A 21584-nucleotide genomic window follows, 5' to 3' on the forward strand; every position below is an offset into this window, starting at 1 on the left:
TTTTATAAGATAAGACTTACGGCACATTTTTCAATGTTGTTGCTTGCAAAATGTAGGAAGTTGTAGTCATTGTAAACCAGAATTACGTAGAAATTACGGCGTGATTTTGGTCAAGTTCTTGATCAGTGATCGTTTTCTGGCTAGGCAGGGAAAAGGCCCTGGGAACGAGCTTGATGATTTGTTCACTGTTTTGGAGAATTAGTATTCCCCTGATCTCCTGTGGGAGTCAGTATGAACGATTTTCAAGACTTTGATTTATGACCATTTATAGCCGAACAAGTGCACTGAACACTAAAGGCCCGTTTAAGGTGCTTCAACATGCGTTCAACCCTTTGTTGAACAATAGAGGGGAATGGTTATGAAACCCAACAAAGTTCTTTGTTGTACGTTTTTGTTCGCTTTTTTGGCCTTGATCGTGCACAGAACACAATAGTTGTTTACTCCGTACTGAGGAACTAACCAAATAGAAGCGTTTTGGTTACGTAATTCATGCATAGTGTATGAGCGCAAAACAAAAGATTGTGCACGATCGTGGACCTTCCAACAGAAATCTTGGCATCTTTGTTTGCTCCTTTGATGCTTGCCGGGCTTCATAACAAGTCCCCTCTATTAACTATGGTTGAACCAAATAGGCCATATTCGTATTCTCGGTATTGGGCTGGAACAAGCTTGCAACTGAGGCTGATGCAGGGAGTCTTTTCAAATGCAAATGGTATTGATCTCTGTTTAATGATATTCCCCCGCATGAGCCTCCGTTGCAAGCTAGTTCCAGTCCAATACCGAGAATACGAATATAGCCTATTTCAGGAGCATTCGAACAGGGCTTTCAACAACCTCGTTCCCAGGGGACGGGAAGAAGAGAGACCCTGGGAACGAGGTTGGGTTTTCAACTTATTCACCGAGAGTGTGAAATATGTTGGAAGCTTCCTTTAAATGATTAAATTAAAGCTAAATTGGTTTAAAACTTTCAACATTCAACATCGGTTCAACATTGTTCTCGAAAATGTTAGCGTTAAGGCCGTTTGAACACTTCATCAATTGCACGGCAAACGCATATGGCATGCTCACATCAAATTTCTCAGAGTGTTATTTCACTTTTTGCACTATGTTAGAGTCGTACTGTCTAAGCTTTGTTTTTGCTTCCAACATTCAGGGCTGTGGCCAGAAAAATATTGACTGAGACAATGTGCTTGGTTAAATTATTTTCAAAGGTATTCGGGGTGTTATCATTACTCTCGACTATAAACAACAGAAACGAAAAACATGACTGAGGCAAGTTATGTGGGTTTCCCCCTACGACCCTGACATTTACCAATGCCAATATCAGTTCAGCTATTTAAAACTGCCATGTTCTTCCAAACTAAGACCGCAGGCAGAGCGCAGTCTCGGAGCATGTCACAAAATAACCAAGTCAATCTCTAACAGGACACGCAACAGAGGAAAAAGGATCTCCAGAATTCGAAGTGCTAGACGAGATCATCGAAGTACATTCACACTCTGATTTATAATTCAACAGCTGGCTCGTGCACCGCGACAAAGAGTTAGTGCATGTCTCATTTCTCGAGCCAATGCTTGCAGAGCTGTGAGTAAGTCGAGCTTAAAATTTTGCTGAGTCCCTCGTTTATCGAGCAGAAGAGTTACTGAGTTGCTAGGGTGTTGAGTGTTACGTTAATATTAAAGGTTTGTTCAGGGTAGTTTTTATTTATCTGTGTATTTATTTTTTATACAAATTTTTGTGTCGCTGTACTAGTCTTCTCGTTCTTAAACCCAAAGTTCGCTTTTATCTTCCCGTCATTCACTTCTAACCTCGGACCATTACGTCAGTTAAAGCAACTGAGCATGTGCACAATTTATATTACGAAGTATTTATGTTTTATTTATTCTCACAATAAATTTGTAAAATGGTTTAAAAATGAAATCGAATCAAACACACACAAAGGAAAACAAATCTAGTTACGAGTACAGAAAATTTCATCGATTAATCATCAGTGTTTTTTCAAGTTTACAAATGGCTAAAATTCAGTTTCCATTTTTTATCGCATTTTGTTTCGCTAACACTACTTTTATCCACAATTGAGTTCGGTATCAATTACAAGGAAATTTCGTATACAAAGAAATGACTCTTAACACCTACACCAAATATACACCGGGTTTCTTTTGATTCACTGCCAGAGGAGAACACCCGAGCTCCGTGACAGTTGCCAAAATCTTCCACCGCAAAGAATCTCTTTCGCTTTGCCGCCAATTGAGCGCATTTCTTTACAATCTTTTGCATCTGTGACGAAAAGAGACCGGACCACTGGATCTCATCAGTGAAGTTTCCTAGTCTATCTGAAGGAAAGCTGTTATAGCAACCAACTCCAGCTGTAAAAGGAACAAAAATAATTAAAAAGAACCCAGATATCGATTCACTGAGCTCATCATTTTGTTTCCTCCCGACTCGACTAGCCATGTCATTTTCGAATGGGACACGTAATACCTATTTTACTATTATTGTTTTATATCAATTTTAAAATAAAGATCGTTAAGTATTCGAAAGTTAGCTACTGCCTGTTGATTTTAAACAACTTTATTTATCGGGCTTGTTAAAACCTGGGTTATAGCAGGAGCCCATCGTGATTGTAGTTAATCCTTGCGTGGTGTTAAGTTAGAGTTCTATCTCAGTTTCATAAGCCAAGCAAACTAAAATAAATCAGGCACTTAGTTTCGTACTTAAGTGCTTGGAGACCTCTGCGGTCCCATTGTGTTTTGGGCCAACGTTTGTCATGCGATCTCTATACCTACTTTGCCAATAATGATGGTTGGCCGTAAAGATCACCGAATGTAATATTTAATAATGAATCAACAGATGAATATTTCAGGGAATAAGTCATCGCTTATTCAAATCTAAAGGGGGTTGAATATTAATTTCCTTTTCTTTCTTTTTGTTTTGTTTTCTTTTGTTATTATTTTTGTTGTTTCGTCTTGCGTAGTCTCGTTCGAACAGTTCCTTCTTCTCTGTATTCCCTCCATTCTATATACAGGTATATACTGACATACATGTAGATGGCGATTATGAGGATTAAACGTCATGTGGACATGGTTTAATTATACACCTACCTACACAAACTTCACCAGTACTGCATGACTTCTTGTCCTTGTGAATTCCTTTACAAGTTCTTCCACCATAGGCTGGTCTGGGATTGTCGCACTGCCGTTCGCGTGACCTTACACCAACTCCAAAAGTGACGCTGCATTCTGTCCAGTTGCTCCAATTTGACCAATTACCATGGACTACGTTGTTTTCATATAAAAACATATATTGGAACTAAATGCAAAGGCTGCCCCCAAAAAGGAATCTGTATGGCTAGAGTGTCAAGTGGGATGCTTGAAAAATTAACCATAGGGGAGGAAGCAAAGGGCGAACGATTGTGGAGGGCACAGTCCCATATCATTACGCAGATACGGATATGTGGTCCTGGAAAAGCTCAGACAGTTTTAGCCTCCAGTGAAGAAATGTCCTGTCACCCGGGCATCAATTGATGCGAATTGTACATGACTGTTTAGAATACAACTTTTTTTAGATAAGCACCAGGTAATTACTATAACTATAGAAAATCAATCTAATCGCTATCCCTCACCTGGACATTTATTTATAGCACACTCCTTGGACTCGTAATAGTGTGTGCCACAACCCCGTCCACCATGAAAGGGAGGTGGGTTTGTACAGAAACGAGTACGCTCTCTTACGGCTCCCCCACAGGTTTTGCCACAGGTAGACCAAGGACCCCAGGCATTCCAGCCACCGTGCACTGTAAAGTGAAATTTATAATTCCTCCTGTGACTGTAAGTCAGTGCTAGTAAAGGCTAAAGATATGCTCTGTATGCGACATTTCGCTATATACATTTTCTCGCGTACGTATATGGTACCGGTATTATACATCTATATATTTGTTAAGTAGTATCTTCTCTTTTTATTAATTCATAAATTGTTATTTTAATTTCTTAGGTAGTTTATATGAGATGGCTGACTGAAAAACTGACTGACCGGCTGATGGACTGACGGACTGACTGGCTGGCTGACTGACTGACTGGCTAGCTGGCTGGCTGACTGACTGACGGACTGACTGACTGACTGAGTGACTGACTCAATGAATGAATGAACGAACGAACGAACGAATGAATGAATGACTAATAACGGACGGACGGACGGACGGTTAAACAGACAGACTGACAAACTGACTGAGTGACAGAAACACTGACTGAACGACCGATTGACTGGCAGACATGCGTACAGGTAGACATGGTACTAACCCGGGCATCTGTTAACAGCACACTCCCTTGACTCATAATGATGGGTACCACAACCGTTCCCATAAAAGGGAGGCGGGTTTGTACAAGAACGAGTTCGAACACTGACGCCTTTACCACAGACTTTATCACAGGGAGACCAAAAGCTCCAAGAGCTCCATCTGCCATGCACTGAAACGAAGTAATAAGAATTAAATTGTGGAGTGTTGAACCCAGTGTGTCAGTCGTATGACTCATACGGAATTCCTAAGAGGAGACAAAACTCTCGAATTGCATGAGTTTCCCATCCGGCGTTCAATTTGAGTAATACCCTTATGGACAGGAAAAGAAAAGGTGTTTTATATAAGACGGTTCCCTGCGCCAAGATTTAGCTGATTTGATTACATCATCAGCGGGACGCTTTTTAACAATCTGACGGAAAACAAAAATATACCTGATTTCAATTATAAATTAACGCTATATGGTTAACGGACGTACAATTCCAGTGCATTACCGCGTCAACCACATAAGTGATATTGAGCATAGTTTGGTCATGGATGAAAAATATACCCGCACTACATCGTGACTTCGCAGGGCGTACACTCACCAGGACACGGATGCAGGTAACACCAACGGCGTTTCCTCCCCGCCCCATTGCAGGCTTTACCACCATGACGGGGCGTGGGTTGCGTGCAGTTTCTTAAACGTTGCTGAAAACCAGATCCACATGATTTACTGCAGTGATTCCATTCACTCCAACTTGACCAACCTCCGTCAACTATTTACAAAAAGTGAAATTATCACGTTACTTTTGAGTATCCCTTACTGATTACAGCTAGGTAATTACGATACGTTTTATTTGTGCCTGCTGAAAATTGACGCACTACTAATTATAACTCATGAAGTTTAGCCTTTTTGCTAGCTGAAAGTTAGATTACTGATTTCTGAAACATAATTGCACGATGAATGTCATCACTTTATCATATGAACGACATACAATGGCTCCTGCGAAAAGTCAACATCCACAGGTGTATAAAGAATTTGCATTGACCTAAGAGATCATTGACAATGAGCCATACCTGGGTCATATCTGTGATCCCCCTAATACGGGAACTTTGTCTCGTCTCTGTCCGTATTGCAGACATTCCACTGTAGACTGTAGTATGTGTGTAGCTTAGACAAAAAATACTTTTTATCGAGGTTTCTTTAAAAGCCTGAATGTAAGCGGCCGGAACTGAATAGTTATTGAAGAAGCCCCGTGCAAATTTATGTCACTTTCTGCCTTTTTGCTCGATTCTTGTAACCCGAATTTAGTTTATCCACAAGAAGGTTAGAGCTGGTGTGCTATCAAAAGATAAATTTAAGAGAGGACGAGGGGTAAGATATATACGCCAGTTCTTATCTTCGTGTTTCGTCTTCTTTTTTTGTTTTTATTTTAGCCTCTACAGTAACTACAGTAAGCAGTTCAAAACAATACAAAATAAACCATGCCGTAGTTACCTGGGCAAGGCTTCAATGCACACGTCTGTTCCTTTCTCGCGGCTCCTTGGCAAGGTGTTCCACCGTAGTTGGGCGGGGTTGGTGCAATTGCGTAAAAGCATTTCGGTGCCATTGCCACAAGTCACGTTGCAAGGTGCCGATACACCCCAGCTAGACCACCCGCCATGAACTGGGTAAATCATAAAAAGCTTAGTATAGGAAATCGCATTACTGCGAGTGAGTTCAATGATTTGTACAACGAGTGATATTTGAAAACTCCCTCAAAATTGTAAGAGCCTTTACGCAAGTGTTATTTGAACGAATTTTCAAATATCACGAAAAGGCGACTGTTTATTTGATCACTCATTCAATATTATATCACAGAGCAAATTACGAGCGTGCGCGCTTTAATTTGGGCTACAGTGCAAAATGAAATTAACGATAAATTGGCCTGCTCTCAGCCAATCACAGTGAAGTAATTTTCTCAGTCATGTATAATAATACAGATAAACGGAGGTTGAATTGACATTTGTTTTGTGAACGTCTTAACTTGCTTAATACAAAGCAAGAAACCAACGCCGTTGTTTTTGTTGCTTTTCATGCTCAATACAATGCGCGGACGCGGAGCGAAAAAATTAATCCACAATGACTCCGCGAACTGTAAGTAATAACATGTAACTAAAAGTCCTTTAATGGTTCGCTTGGTTTTACAAAATAACACGAGCTCGCTGCCGTTTATAAATGATTTCGTCTTAGCATAGAGAGATTTGACCATCAGTGCGCTTAATTTCTTACCAGGGCACGGTTGTGTGTTGCACATATGCTTTCCACTGCTTGACCCATAACAATATCGTCCTCCATAATATGGCCGCGGGCTACTGCAGGTTCGAGAACGTTGTTGAGAGCCGGTTCCGCAGGATTGGCTGCACGAGGTCCATCCACTCCAACTTGACCAACCACCGTGGACTGCAATGCAGTGATTAAGAAATAGAAAACATATACCGTGTTTCTATCGAGTTTTAGTATAAACCTATTAGCGTTCTATCACAAATGCCGTTCTCTGATTGGCTACGCTACTCACCACCTATTCTGTGTACGCTTGTTAACAAAATGACGGCCGCTTCTTGGCGTTTTCGAAGTGTCTTTGAAGAGTATTTAGATAAAGTTTTGAACGACTAGTAGATTTATACTAAAACAATTAGACTATTCGCTCTCGATTTCTATCCGCTATAGTTGACGAGGGCGCACACGCAATAGAAATCTCAAGCTCATAATGTAATTGTTTAATAGAAACACGAGTGGAAGTTTGGGAGAAATAGAAATACTGTGGGAACACGAGCCGCAGGCGAATGTTTCCACAGCTTTTTCGAGTTCTCCCAAACTTTCACGAGTGTTTCTATAACTCGATAGAAACATGGAGAACATGTTTTCTATTTCTTTTAGAAAACACCGTGATGAAAAGAAAAGGAAAACAACTTGTTAACTTTGATTATCAAAATGTAAATCCTCTTTGCTCGCGCCATCATTACGTCAACAGCTCGCGCTAGTTCTGTGTTTCTATATATGGAGTTATGGAAACACGATTTTAAACCAATCAGCGTGCTATTTTCTTAGGACTGTTTAAAAGAAAATAGAGATCAACTACGAAGAACGCAAAGAGACCGGTGCAAAGAAGAAAAAGAGGCGAGCCATGGTTGCGGGAAAAAAAAAAATTAAAAAATAATTTAGCCAGAAAACGGCAAATGTTTACATTGTTCTGTTTTTTTGAACTGCAGGGTGATAACAAACAACTAAGCACTTCTTATAGCCAAACAAACAAACAAACAAAACTCCCAAACCGCATTGTAATAAAACCCAAACTGCCATGAAAGTGAAGTGGGCTTTATAAAGAAGAAAGAAACGTGATCGAAATAGAATATGGGGATAAAAAAAAAGGGCTCCTGGACGATTACTAATCTGTGCTTGACAATCTGTTGCTAAAAAGGTGCCAGTACTCAAAAAAAAGCGAAGTAGGATAGCGTTATTGCAGCCTTAATCACCATATAAACTGCTTAAAACTTAGTCAATTTGGAGTTTCAGTGAGGCGAAATATTTACTCTTCACCTGTAAATTAAAATCGAAAAACAGAATGTAACCTTTGATAGTAAAAAAAATTATCGTAATTTTGAGGAAGCAAATAAAGTTCTCAATTTCCAGGACTTTTTTATGTCTTGTCTACTAACCAATGCGGCTACAACGCCTACAAAGACTACTATGCTATACCTGCATTATATTACAATCATTATATCTGCTATTTTTATTTTTGATTATTTATTTATTTATTTATTTATTTATCATTATTTTTTTTTTCATTCTGGAATGAGTCCTGTCTTACATTTGTTTCAGGATACTTTTCATATTCTTATTGACAGAAACCTTAATTAAACTGCATGATTATGTCTAGATTTGTTACAAATTATCTAGTGTATAAATGCACTGAAGCTATATGAAAAAGTACTATAATAGATTACATATACACAAGGTTGAATTGTTAAGTCAAATTGAAAAAATCTGGCAGACGATTTCAAATTTTGTCGTTATCTTTTTGGAAACCTCGCCGAAAACTAATTACAATTTGCTCTTCCTTCAACAATTCGCCGTTTTGTTGTTCTAGGATGTGTTCAAGGATGTGTTCGAGCAAACGTACCGCCTTTTTAGTCATGATTTACCCGTTTATGTTACGCGAATTTGCTTATGCTTATGAGCCCATTGCAACCCTTGCGTGGCACTTGCATCGTTTTTGACATTTTCTCTAACCTTCCACACTCAGGAAAATATATATTTACTATGTTTTCAAGGTTAAAAGAAGTAAACAGTGGGGTGATAAGGCTCCTTCCTTACTTGGACAACTGAACTTGTTGCACGACTCGGTTTCGCGCAAGGCATATGGACAACTCCGACCACATGTGGCATATCTCAGCATTGTGCGTGAACGGGTCCGCTGTCCCCAACCACAGCTTTTGCTACAAGAACTCCACCAGCCCCAAGTACCCACCCTGCAGCTTCTTGCGTAGCACCGTCGCCTTCTCCATCCTTTTGTTTGGTCCACCATTACAAGAGCGGAAAGAACCACGAAAAACCAAAGTAATTTTGACATCACTGCTTTAAGCTCCTGGTCGAAAAAGATAAAGGAAACAAATCACTTTAAAAAAAACCCGTGTGAGAAAGATTCAAAATAATTTGGACATCTTCACACAGCAGTACGTCACGTATTCTGATTGTACACTTGAGATTAGCCTTAAAACAGAGAAGTTCCTCCGAATTGAATCTGTACAGAATACCGTCTGAAACCCAGCCGACGAGGTCGTTGCCTCGTAATCAATGTGATTAAGCTAAAACAGAGACGATATTCCGCAAGCTTGAGCAGAATACTTGTTTTGTTTTATTCAGCATATTGTGACCAAATTCAATTTTTCCAGCCACATAAACTGTAGCTATCTATCTTGGCACGCTTCAAATTTCGTAGGACATCGACAACAATTAGGGGGTTCTGACCATATATTGACGTTGTGTTTTAGGTCATGTGTACAGCGCGGTAACGTAGCTACAAAGTTATCACTGAATGAAAATGTAGTTTAGGAAGAAACTCACACATGTAGATGAGCCGAGGTAGTAGTAATTGCAAGGAAGACTTGATAAATGACCGCGATCATAGAGCGAAACCTTTTATCTCTTATGCGGGAAGCCAGAGGACATTATGAGGAAATGCTGTAATTGGAAAACAAATGTAATGTAGAACCCCTATAAATAAGCGGCCACCAATTTAGATTGTTCACAGTTTCCTATTTTCTATTTTCTCATATTTTTATTCCATCGTTGAACGCGCGGATAGAATCGCGAGAGGACTGGACGCTAGGGCAAAACGGGAGACTTGACGGGTCGGGATGAGGACCGAAAAAAATTGAGGTTCTTTGGCTCGCTTCGCTCCCCTCTTCGTCCCCACTCCTTCGTGATTCGCGCTTCGCTTGCTTTTTCTTTCGCGTGCTTTAAAAAATAGAGAGGTGGCCGCGGCCACCTTTTGGTCGTCCCAATAAAGATCTTTTATTGGTCGCACACAATTTAGTACATGTGGTGCAGCTTTGTTTTGGAAAAGGCGATCACAGTTCGAAATAGGTGACAAGTGATAAAAAACATTCCAACACGCGTTTATAACGACGTTTCTAATCAGAGTAACACAGAGTAGAACCTATCGGCAACGGCAACTTGGAGAGGGAGGTATAAGTGGCTGTTGCGGAGAGGGGCCCGCTATGCTATGGGAAGGTAGGGGTTTAATAACACAACCGTTTTTTTTCGGGTGTGCAACATTTTTTTTTTTCTTTTCAAAAAAATGCTTTTTTAGCATGTATATAAATCAATGTGTATCAATAAAACAGAAATCGACAGAAACAGAGACCAACGGCGCGCGGCACAGATCCAAGTTGGTGACCTTTTACAATAAAAAAAATGGGCTTTTGGAAACATCGTTCGTCAGTGTTGATTAACTGGCCGAGAGGCTATTTTGACATTTGGGATGAGTTTTAGTTAGTTAATTGAATGGTTTTGCTTTTGACATACACACAGTAGAGATATTATAAAACATCGATTGTTATCGGAAATTATTTTTGTCCTTTCAGTTGTCCTTTTATAAGTTACTCTAACAAAATGGTTGACAACATTGTCTGTAATGGTTTTATTGGGTCATTTTATCGTTAGACTGTTCACAGCCTCTCTATTTACGCACGCGAAAGAAGAGCGCAAACCCAGGCAAGTCTTCCGTTTGCGCTGGCGTCCAGTTCTCTCGCGATTTTATCCGCGTGCACGATCAAATAAAAATACGAGAAAATAGAGGGCTGTGAACAGTCTATTTTATCATAGCCTGCGTATCTTTTACAATCATCAGCAAAATAACAAGAACAGAAACAACTAAACAGGAACATTTTGGGCTTTACATAAATTTTTGCTCGTTTACGACACCGGAAGAAGCTCAAGCCAGAATACGGCAGTGTAAAATCAAAATTGAGCTGGATTCTGACTTACGGGATATTGCCAGTAAAGATATCCAGGATGCAGAACCCTGGAAGGCCTGAAGAAGAGACCACTCCACCTAGCTGCTTACAAGATGAACGCCTGTCTCGTTTTGATCCACGTATTATTTTACACATTCATAACAAAGCCATCTTTGAATAGTCCGGAAAAATTGATATATGGTGGTCGATTTTTTTCTATGGCAATCGAGTTCGACTTCATCGATTGACTACGCCAGGCATACTTATTGGATTTAATACGGGGGCGAGGGTACTTCCTAGTAATGGACTGATGGGGATGTACCACTGGATGGGGTCGCATTTTCACGAGTGGATTGACGATAATGGGGTCAGTACATTTTCCATAGAGTTACTCGGAATGGGATCGTACATTTTCGGGATTTTTGGGTTAAGAAAATTCCGGCCTGTAGGGATTTAAACATGATGGGTGGGAGGATTCATGGTCAAAAGTTGTTACCGTTCCACAGTCAGTTTAACAAATGTGTCACTTCAGTTTAGGATGAACTAATTAAAAGGTAGATGGGCAAAAAGAAAGTGACTAAATTGGGATCACGAAAATAACATTTGCCCAAAAGTGGCTATGATGGGATCCACAGACGGTGTACTCGCATACGCAGTATACATGACGAGGGGTCCGGTGTTACACTCTACTCAATCTCGCACAGGAACTACTACAAAACTACAATGACAACACGTTTTCTCATCGATCCTCGTTTCGTTTTTCATTCTCGCCAACGCGTGGGATTTTCGATCCCATAATAACAAGTAACCTGGGGCTGGGCCCAGTCCCTCACGTTCTACTTGTAACACCGGCAGAGCTTCATATTGCGAACCCAAAACAATGCATGAGCCTGACATTTTTACACCCCCCCCCCCCCCAAAAAAAAAAAATCTGGCATCAAAATTTCTTACTCCCAGAAAAATACAAAATTTAAAACGGGAAAAGTAAACACGATTACAAATTATTACATTGTATTATCTTCTTTATATGTATTTTTTCCGTAACTCGCACGCTGCTGGAAAAAAGTTCAAATGAATGATTGTCTGATCCACTGACCGCAACGGAAATTTCCCTCGGAGATGTGTAATCCCAAAAAATACACATATTTTTTTTATGACCTAAGCAAATACGTGGCAGATCTCTTGACCCAAAAAAATACCGCGGGTGTAAATTTCCAACCCAAAAAAATAGGTCGGACCCTTTCTCCCCCACCCCCGTCATGTATACTGCGAGTACACCCCTTGAGATGGGATCTGTAATTGGCCACAGAATAGACTATAATGGGGTAGTGGTCCTTAAGGGCCAGACGCACATCCTCAGCAAACATTGACCCAAACATCTCCCCCCGGGATTTACTCCACTCGAAGGCACATTGAAAACCGGATGCTTTCGATATTATACTGTTGGATACTTTATTCAGACCATACAACTGCATGCCTTCCGTTTCTTTAGATTTCCAGTCCAATTTGCGAGCAATTACGGTTCGAAACTGAAGAGCGATTGTCTCGTACAAATTGGACCAAGATATCATGAGTATCAATGTCATAGGTATCTTCAAACAAAGCGGAATACATCATGCATTACTGTAATCTGAATCGAAATCAATTGCATGCAACTTACCTCTGGAAACTCTCTTAACTTGAAGAGTTGTTACATCTGGTTTTACTCGTAATTTCCGTGGCGTTTCCGTGTGAACTGAGATCAAGACAGGTAACTTTATAAAGCAAAGCGCAACCAACTTGAAAAAGCATTAGCCCCAGGGCATGCATGAGTCTTGACATGAGCCCAGCACGTGCAGGGAGCATGTTCACTGATTGTCCCGATCAACTTCCTTCCAGCAGTTCACCTTACCTTTTGATTCAATTTCCATGAAATCCCCCCAATTTTTTTTTCGGTGAGTGTAAGGGGCCAATTTCCTCCTAGTGAAATTGCCTTTCTGAGAAAAGTCAAAGCCAAAAACAAGTATCACAAGTCTAAGAAAATGTTTTCAGTTCTCTGCACATTTGCCAAGCCTGTTCGAAAGTATTTACACTAGTACTTGCGGGCTAAAATGATCACGGAAGTGCGCATTCTTCTTAGCACAGCCGGGGTCATTTGACGGCATCTTGTCTTACCTTTCCTGTTAGTTTTTAAGATTATTTATTTATCTTGTTCAGTACAGTGAATTCAGAATGCAATGGCACTTCGGACTTGGGTGGAGGTATCAACCCTCTTATCGGACTGTACCGGCTGTTGATCTCTCACCAATATTGGAATGTTGCATGCTGCCGCTCCACAGCCGTTTCTTTATTATCTCAGTAAACGGAGCGAACTTGCGATAACAAGCAACAATAAAATTCGTATCCACACGCGGGCATGTAATATCCTCTATATACTTTTCTAAAACGTTTCGAACGAATTGGCCTTATCAAACAATCATAGTCACTCTCTCAGGCTCACTCAAGACGAAGCATCACTACTCCGGCAGACTACTGTTCGATTGGATATGTCTGATGTTATTGTCTGACAGTACCTCAATGTTCAGTCATGCCATGACGTAAGGAGAATGCAGTTTCCATTTCCTCCCCAATTTATTTATTTCCCTTTTAATGAATTTCCCTATTGCGATACCATAACATTCGACGCGTACGCTTCTAGATAATTTTCATGTCCTTATTGCTAGTTTTGATTCATTTTGAGACAGTTCTGTGAGTTTTCTGGTGTCACGACTGAACACTGTAGTTCCAAGATGGCGACCGCTCGAAAATCATGACGTAATCACGTTATATAACGGTATCGTTTCTTATTGCTGGCCGTCTGAATGAACGTGTTTGAAAGAACTTTTTTCATGTCTTTCTGCAAAGGTGGCCGAACTCATAACAGTTTTAATTCATTTCTTTTTTTGTATGTTTTCCCTGTCTTTTCTTTATGAGTGACCATCGACCAACAGGAGCAACAACGCTAGAACATAGTCCTTCACGATTCCAACGGATTCCACGCCAACTTCCGATGAAAATCCCTGGATATGAATCCTATAGATCCCAGACTCCTGTCTCCTGAACAGAAAAAACATGGCGGATGTCGACGATGAGGGTAAAACTTGTAAGGAATGTGGGAAGAGTTTTAATAAGAAATGGAGGCTTGAGGAACACAAGAGGTCTCACACCGGTGAGGTAGGTATATATTCTATCTACTGTACAAGTTCTGTCGATTTTTGATTCGTGAAAGTGTAAATTTCTAGGGAAAATCTCTTCTCACGTGGCGGGTACGTTTTGGTTCGTCACCGGTACGTGGGTGTCAAGGAAGGTCTGTTTGTGAAATTTCCGCGGATTAAAGGATAAAGTTTGAAGCAAATAAGTACGAATTCTCAGAAAAAAGAACCTCATTTCATACACAGCGACTAATTCTTTTTTCACGGCAAATTATTTTGGTAGAGGCGGTTTCATAAGATAAGACTTACATGTACGGCGCAGTTTTCAATGTTGTTGCCAGCTAAATGTAGGACGTTGCACTCATTGTAAACCAGAATTACGTACAAATTACGGCATGGTCTTGGTCAAGTTCTTGATCAGTGATCGTTCTCTGGCCTTGTTAAATGACAGGGATTTTCCAAATGTTTTGCTTTTGGGGACATAGACACCACTGATCTCATACCTAATCCTAGCTTTCAGGTACTGTTTAGCGGTATATCAGGCCAGTTTATATCCATACCGTATATACTAGAGTGCATGCAGAGTGGGTTTAATAAACCAAAGATCTTTGGCACAGCCTGAAACATTTTGTGGCATACCAGCATGTGATTGGAGGTTTTGGCATATATCAGTGTTCACATTTATATTTGCTGGTGCTGGTATATAAACGTGATAACTATGGCTTCTTAACCTCTCTTTATCCCCCATATTGAATGCTGTATCCTGGCTGTTAACAGGCATCTTTTATGATCCCTTTGAGTCCAAATTTTCCTAGTGAGCGTAATACAAAGAAAATTGGGATTATTTGAGCAGACCAATGAGAGAAAGAGACTGGGAGTATGGCTGGCCATTGGCCATGTGGCATAAAATTTTAAAAGCCTTGGCATATCTTCAGCATGGGAGTCTTGCGGAGTGTACCCTGGCACATACACATACATCCATTTTTTATCCACCCATGCCTTTCCCTCCCCTTGTAAGCAAGTTCTTCTGAACAGACTATAAAGGTCATTTCTGGATGACTTGCCCCACTGACATTGTTTGATCTTGTGGCGGGAGGGGAGAGGGGGGGGGGGGGGGGGGGGAGAGAGAGAGCTTGTTCCTGAGGGTATACATATATGCCAACTGAAATTGGGTTATTTCTGAGGGGGAAAAACGCCAATACAGTCAAATGGATTTTTTTTTTTCTTGAGTTATCAAAGTGGAATGGCTTTGGTACACAGACTGTACATGTTTAGTGTGTGTAAATGACTGTGTGTCCTACCTCTCAACAATTTGGGGAAGAAATCAGTGGGTGACAGGTCTAGAGTCTCATCTTCATTATGGCTCTTGTTGTCCAGAGTGCACAATAAAATTGTCATTTTATCCTACAGTGAAACTGGGCAAATTCTATATTTAAGAAATAATTTCAAAGAGAAAGATGTGTAGAGATGGCAAAATATATTCTCAAACATACAGGAACAATTTTGACTTTGACTGTTGTGAGAGAGTTAAAAAATCTGAACATCTGGGTTATGATACAGAAAAAGGTGACTCACATACTTTGGCTTTCCAGAGTTGGTTTCCCTGTGCACGGTTCTAGGCCGAAAACACCACATTCCTGTAAGGACACCAAAATGGCCACCCCACTTGATTTTTTGCAGGGGCATGTCACAGCCAGTAATCTGGTACTGTTTAATTCTAAGACATGTGATAAGACATGTGGCGAACATGTGAGTATGTGAGCAGGCCATGCGAGCTCATCTTTCCGATGGATCTTTCTTTGACTTCTTTCCATTCAGTCGCCTTACACTTCGCTATTATGTGCTCTCAGCGTTAGAGTTGGGCAAATTTTTAACGCTTCGACGGTAGCATTTATCGAAATCTGAGGGAATTGTCCTTGTTTATTAACACGACTTAGCTTTGGGATGATAACCATGGGAACAGCTACATTTTCATTGCATTTATTGATTAGTTCCAGTCGCGACAGATAGCTCAGTCTTTATCCGGTCGCAATTTTATTGTTTGGAATTGGTAGAAAAGTACTCTGAAGGCAAGATCCATAAGTTAGACTACTTTATTCATCAGGGGAAATAGTCAAATTAGTCACACGGAGTTTGTTTACGATAAACAACCACGCGAAACGTGCACGCAATTGCAAATGCTAACTTAGAAAAATGTACGTAATTTAAATATTCTATGAAACTTGAGAGTCTACTGAAACTGGCGGCTTCACACAACATATCAACAAATCGCGACCTTTTCACTAGCATTGACTTTGACACTATGCATATCTGACTGTAAAACCTCGGTTGCTGCTGAAAAATATTGATTTTAGCAATAGACAAAGGTTAAAAGTCAGCTAGTGAAATCATTTATATACGGTATATATATATATCTTTTAAAGTGAGAGCATCGAACGCACTCTCATAATCTCTGATTACTACTAGTAAATAAGTCATAGGTGTCAGCAACTTCAGCAGAAAACAGGACGATGTCCCAATTGATATTCAGCCCCAACAAAAGATATTTAAAACAGTAACAAAATGGTAATTGATAATAATTTATTATAATCGTAGGAGTAGTAGTAAAATTGTTATGTAATAATAATAAGTTGATTTAATAGAAAGTACAAAGTAGACGTACATAAATACCTGTATTCCTGCTATATTGTTTTATTTTTCAGAGACCATACCGCTGTGCATTTGATGGCTGTGGTAAATCTTTTATTAGACCCTACCATCTGAAGCGACACATGGGCATCCACACAGGACAATCCTTCAAGTATACTTTAAATTCCATTGATCTTCTTTCACATTTTACCCTGTGGCCTCATGGTTAGTGCACTCATCTCCGGATCGAGTGGTCCGGGTTCAAGCCCTGGCCAGGGACATTGTGTTGTGTTCTTGAGCAAGACACTTTACTCTCACAGTGCCTCTCTCCACCCAGGTGTATAAATGGGTACCAGTGAACTTAATGCTGGGGGTAACCCTGCGATGGACTAGCATCCCATCCAGGGGGGAGTAGAAATACTCCTAGTCACTTCATGCTACAGAAACCGGGATAAGCTCTGCCCTGATGGACCACTTGGCTCGCATGCAGACTTTACTCTTTTATATATTAAAGGCAATGTTTATACTTAATGTATTTAAACACATGTACACCCACATGTTCACACCAAAAGGGAGTATATTTACAAAAAATGCTTTAGATTAACTGTTTTGAACAGCTTATTTTGTTGTAATGGTAGTTTTTGTGTTTGTTTTGCTTTTACCTGCACATTTTGAAGTATGGTATATTCCATTTTATTTGTAATAGGTGTTCTTATCCAGGCTGTACACAAACATTTTCTCTGAAGCACAGCATGGATAGGCATGCAAAAAGATCTCACAACAACCCCTTCAAGGTAAAGATAGTCAAAGTTAGAGTAATGGCGTTCAAGTCATTGTAGATATGATGACTCTGAAGCGTCGACTATTAACTTTAATATTCGCTTGCTTATTATTATTATCATTATCATCATTATCATTATCATTATCATTATCATTATCATTATCATTATCATTATCATTATCATTATTTTCATTTGCATTTTTCTAGCCAGCAGAATGTAGTGTTGGCTGACAATATCAACCGATATATTGACCTACACTTGGTCAATACATCGGTCGAATCTCAGCCAATGCACAGCCAACAGGCGGTCAAGTGTCAGTTAAGTATTGGTCGAGTATTGGGCAATACATTAGGCAATATGTGTGTGTCAGTCAAGTGTCAGTTGAGTAACAGCTGACATATCAGCCAATACTCAATTGACATTTGACTGATATTCAACCAACCCTCAACCGACTGTCAGCCAATATATCGGCTGCATATCAACCGAGTGTCAACCAATACTTGGCCAGCTTAATGACCAAGTGTCGATCAAGTGTCGATCAACCAACCAAGTGTCAATCAATAATGTTGGCCGACATCACCTACAGTAAACTCTGTACTACGTGTAGTTATTTTTAAGTATACAATCATGTAGTTAGTTACAGTTACATTGTATCTTATATTGATTCTCAAAGGTTCTAAACTAAATACTAGTAAATGATACTGCTTTGCATTCATCATTTTTTCTCAATTATTTAATATATTATTTTATTTTAATTGTTTTATTTTTGCTATTTTTCTTTTGGCAGTGTCATTATGATGGTTGTCATCAGTCTTTCAAGAAAAGCAGTCAGCTGACCAGACACATCTGTGTTCATACAAATGAAAAGCGATTCAAGTATGTTAGGATGGATGAACAATGTTATGGAATCTGAATGTAGCTACACTGTACATGTTCATGTATCTACAGCGTGTTACTGATGTATTCATGACTTTATCACTATTTAGGATATATTTTTATCATCCAACTGCAGCGAATACTGTCCAAATAACAGTACAATTAATTATACAGGGATATTGTACAGTTAAACCTGTTTGCCGTACAGGTTGGCGTGGGCACGCAGAACTTTCACACTCTCCCTCTTTCATTGATAAATTTATTGACTACAGCATTTGGATAATAAATCTCTTATTAGATGTTTTGTTGTGTAGTATCGCTTAATATTTTTACTCATTGACAACTCGTAGAAAACAACTCGTACAAAATATACAGCAATACTACACGCCAAAACATCTAATAAGATATATATTTCCCATCCGGTCGTCCCGGATGAGTATAGGGTTCGACACTAACTTTTCAACTTAGTAGCCTAGTGGCTAGTGATAACTTAGATGTTACTAGCCAAAACCTTTTTTACTAGCCGAGCATTGTGGTTGGCTGCCTTATTACATGAAATTTTAGTAACACGTTTATTTCGCGATTTGGGGTTGCACATATTTTGCAGCACTTAAATTCGGTGATTTTCAAAAAAAAATTGTATTTTGAATCACTTTAACTTTGCATGTTTGAGTAATACAAAATTTATTTCCTTGGCAATGTTTCTTAAACATGTCTTTGAATTTAGTAAACTGACTCTATCAAAGGTACAATAACATCAAAAGTAACAAAAACACAATGGCGGTATTATATGTCGACAGTAACATAATTTGTTATTTTGCCGATACTTACTTATTCACGTCACTTTAATTTTGCGATTTTTTTTTCAAATCGCGAAATTCTCAAAATTAAAGTGTCGCAAAAATTTCAGGTAGGTCCAATAACAACAAAATTACTAGCAAGACTTGAAAGCACAACACAAGCGACTCTGTTTAATATATAATGTTAGTAATTATATTGTACTTAAACTAGTTTCAAAAAAGTTCCAGTTACCGAAAGGACTTTCAGGACTCTGTTTTTCTCTGAGACTTCCTTGGAAAAATATTGAGACTCCAAGACATCACTGTAAAAACTGTCGAGACTTAGGCACCGTAGAAATGTTTCAAAAGCAAAACAACTATCTGAACAATACTGTAAACTGTCATTGGCAAATTTTTCTGCCAAAAATGGCTGGTTTAAATGTCGAAGGAAATAAATCTTTCTCATCTAATTATTTCTGTAGTGGTAAGTGTGTAAGTATGCACACAATGGCAAATCACCCATGTATTGTTACGCTAAATGAAATGTTATCCCTTCACAGTTCTGCACTATTTTGTGAATGAAAAAATTCATAACAAAAAAGAGCATTGATGTGTGCTTTCAGAAAATGCTGTCTTGTTTGTCAAATGTTTCTTTCAACAAAAGTAATATGTTCAGTTCCCCGTTTACGTACCACCCAGCAAAAAGTAGATTGAAACTTAAATTTGCATACATGTATGTGCTGAACAGCACATGACCGGTACCATGATATGTCCACAATGAAATTCTGACCTTGTTTCCAAGAAAAGTGTAAATTTTGTGTTTGTCGTCCTTGAAGGAGACAGGAACTAGTTCAGCCAATTTCATTTTGTTGACTAGCCAAAGTGGGTAGTGGAAATCAACAACCTACTAGCCAAAACTAAATTTCTACTAGTCTGTGGCTAGTTGGCTACCGTTAGTGTCAAGCCTGTGAGTAGATCTTCCTGCTGGGAAAGTAACCTTTTTTCTCTCTTGCCCCCACACAAGTTATCTGTCAAGTAAATAATGCAATAATTCTTGCCCAAGGAAAGCAAACGCTGAGAGCTCCTTGTTGAAAGGGCAAGCTGGAATTCAAGTTTCTTTTGAGCCTTGCATAAGCATTCAGCATCCAGCTATTTACACTCGGTCTGCAGCTTAACCTTAAGTAATCAGAGTAAACAATTTTAAAGTAACATTTTAATTTGTTTAGAAAGAAAGTTCCAGTCTAAATTTTACTTTGTACAAGTTTTTCTGTACCTTCTGAGTCAATTGATGAGCTTCAAAAGAAAAACTTGACATTCATTCACTGAGTCCCCAAGGGAGTTACAATGGTAGCTTAGGGTTAGTGTGTTCCCCTCCAAAGCAAGGAATAAGAATCTTTGTCATGCATGTACACCCACTCAGGTAAGGCTCTTTCTTCTCCCTCTGCCCAGGAGTGGAATTGGCTACATGTACTTTGAAAGTGTTCAGTAAGACCAACCTGGCCCCAGTTGTTCAGAGGGTGTAAAACTAACTATCCACTTGGTGATACTGGTTGATACGTGTTTGTTTTCCAACACTTATCCATTGGATAGTAATTTGTGAATAACATTATTTGATCCTTTGAAGTTTTAGTGCAAACTACTTTATGTTGATTTTTTAAGGTGCCAGGCAGAAGGTTGTGATGCTAGCTTTAATAGCTCGTCAAAATTACTAAGACACATGAGGAGACATAACAAAGGTGTGTAAACATGTGTACATGTATGTACTAGGTCATTTCTAAAGGGACACAGTCAGCTTTGGGACCATGCTGTTTCTCACTTTGAAAAGAGTTCACGTCAACCTAAAATCAAATATGCACATTGAGTACATCTAGAAAGTCGTAGCGTTTTGCTTGATTTTCAATTGTTTACTGAAAAACCTGTTTTTGAGTGTGCTTTTGCTCATCCTACATATGATATTGTTTTATCATATTGGTTAAAAACAGTAGGGATCGCGTCTCTGTGCTATGCAAATTAGCTATGAAATGGTATCTAATGCACATATGCACTAGCTGACTGTGTCCCTTTAAGTTACTATCATGCAATAAGTTGTATAGTGTAGATGCTATACATATAGCATTCTGCATCATTTACACTTATCAAATGGGCAGCAAGGAGTGTGAGGTTGGGGGGGGGAGTCATTCACTGTGTCATATGAATCTAACTGACTGAAGTTGTCAAAAAATGTTCGTATATTCAGATAATGTTTCAGGGGTTTCATTAAAGGCTGGGCACCAGGCAAATTTATTGACCAGCTGTGAGGACAATTTTGCCCAGCTGGTTTGACCATCTGTTGGAGGCATGGTGGCCTCATGGTTAGTGCGCTCGTCTCCAGATCGAGCGGTCCGGGTTCAAGCCCTGGCCGGGGACATTGTGTTGTGCTCTTGGGCAAGACACTTTACTCTCACAGTGCCTCTCTTTACCCAGGTGTATAAATGGGTACCGGCAAACTTAATGCTGGGGGTAACCCTGCGATGGACTAGCATCCCATCCAGGGGGGAGTAGAAATACTCCTAGTCGCTTCATGCTACAGAAACCGGG

The 21584-nt window shown here is 39.6% G+C and overlaps 2 protein-coding genes and 1 pseudogene across 4 annotated transcripts in view; 2 read left to right on the forward strand and 1 right to left on the reverse strand.

The window, feature by feature from the left end:
- LOC149103707 (uncharacterized) overlaps positions 1–21584 on the forward strand; it is a 153962-nt gene that overhangs the window by 64324 nt on the left and 68054 nt on the right. The gene's annotated exons all lie outside the window — the stretch shown is intronic.
- LOC110060273 (uncharacterized) overlaps positions 1–21584 on the forward strand; it is a 29449-nt gene that overhangs the window by 367 nt on the left and 7498 nt on the right. The window contains exons 2-6 of one of the 2 annotated variants that reach the window (XM_089272535.1): positions 13949–13964; positions 16645–16742; positions 17277–17364; positions 18140–18228; positions 20667–20743. In XM_089272535.1, coding sequence (XP_089128661.1) covers positions 13949–13964; positions 16645–16742; positions 17277–17364; positions 18140–18228; positions 20667–20743 — 368 coding nt within the window. Of the gene's footprint in view, positions 1–13824; positions 13965–16644; positions 16743–17276; positions 17365–18139; positions 18229–20666; positions 20744–21584 lie in introns of those variants that run through there. The other variant, XM_089272534.1, reaches the window with a different exon arrangement.
- LOC149103712 (coadhesin-like) lies at positions 1850–8895 on the reverse strand (annotated as a pseudogene). The gene is made up of 8 exons (XR_016201992.1): positions 8629–8895; positions 6544–6714; positions 5770–5938; positions 4877–5047; positions 4294–4461; positions 3621–3791; positions 3100–3273; positions 1850–2364 (listed from the first exon to the last, which is right to left on the reverse strand). The product of XR_016201992.1 is annotated as a coadhesin-like (transcript).

This window comes from Orbicella faveolata, unplaced genomic scaffold, assembly GCF_042242905.1.
Source record: "Orbicella faveolata isolate gen_17 unplaced genomic scaffold, um_ofav_v1 contig_35, whole genome shotgun sequence".
Lineage (NCBI taxonomy): Eukaryota > Metazoa > Cnidaria > Anthozoa > Scleractinia > Merulinidae > Orbicella > Orbicella faveolata.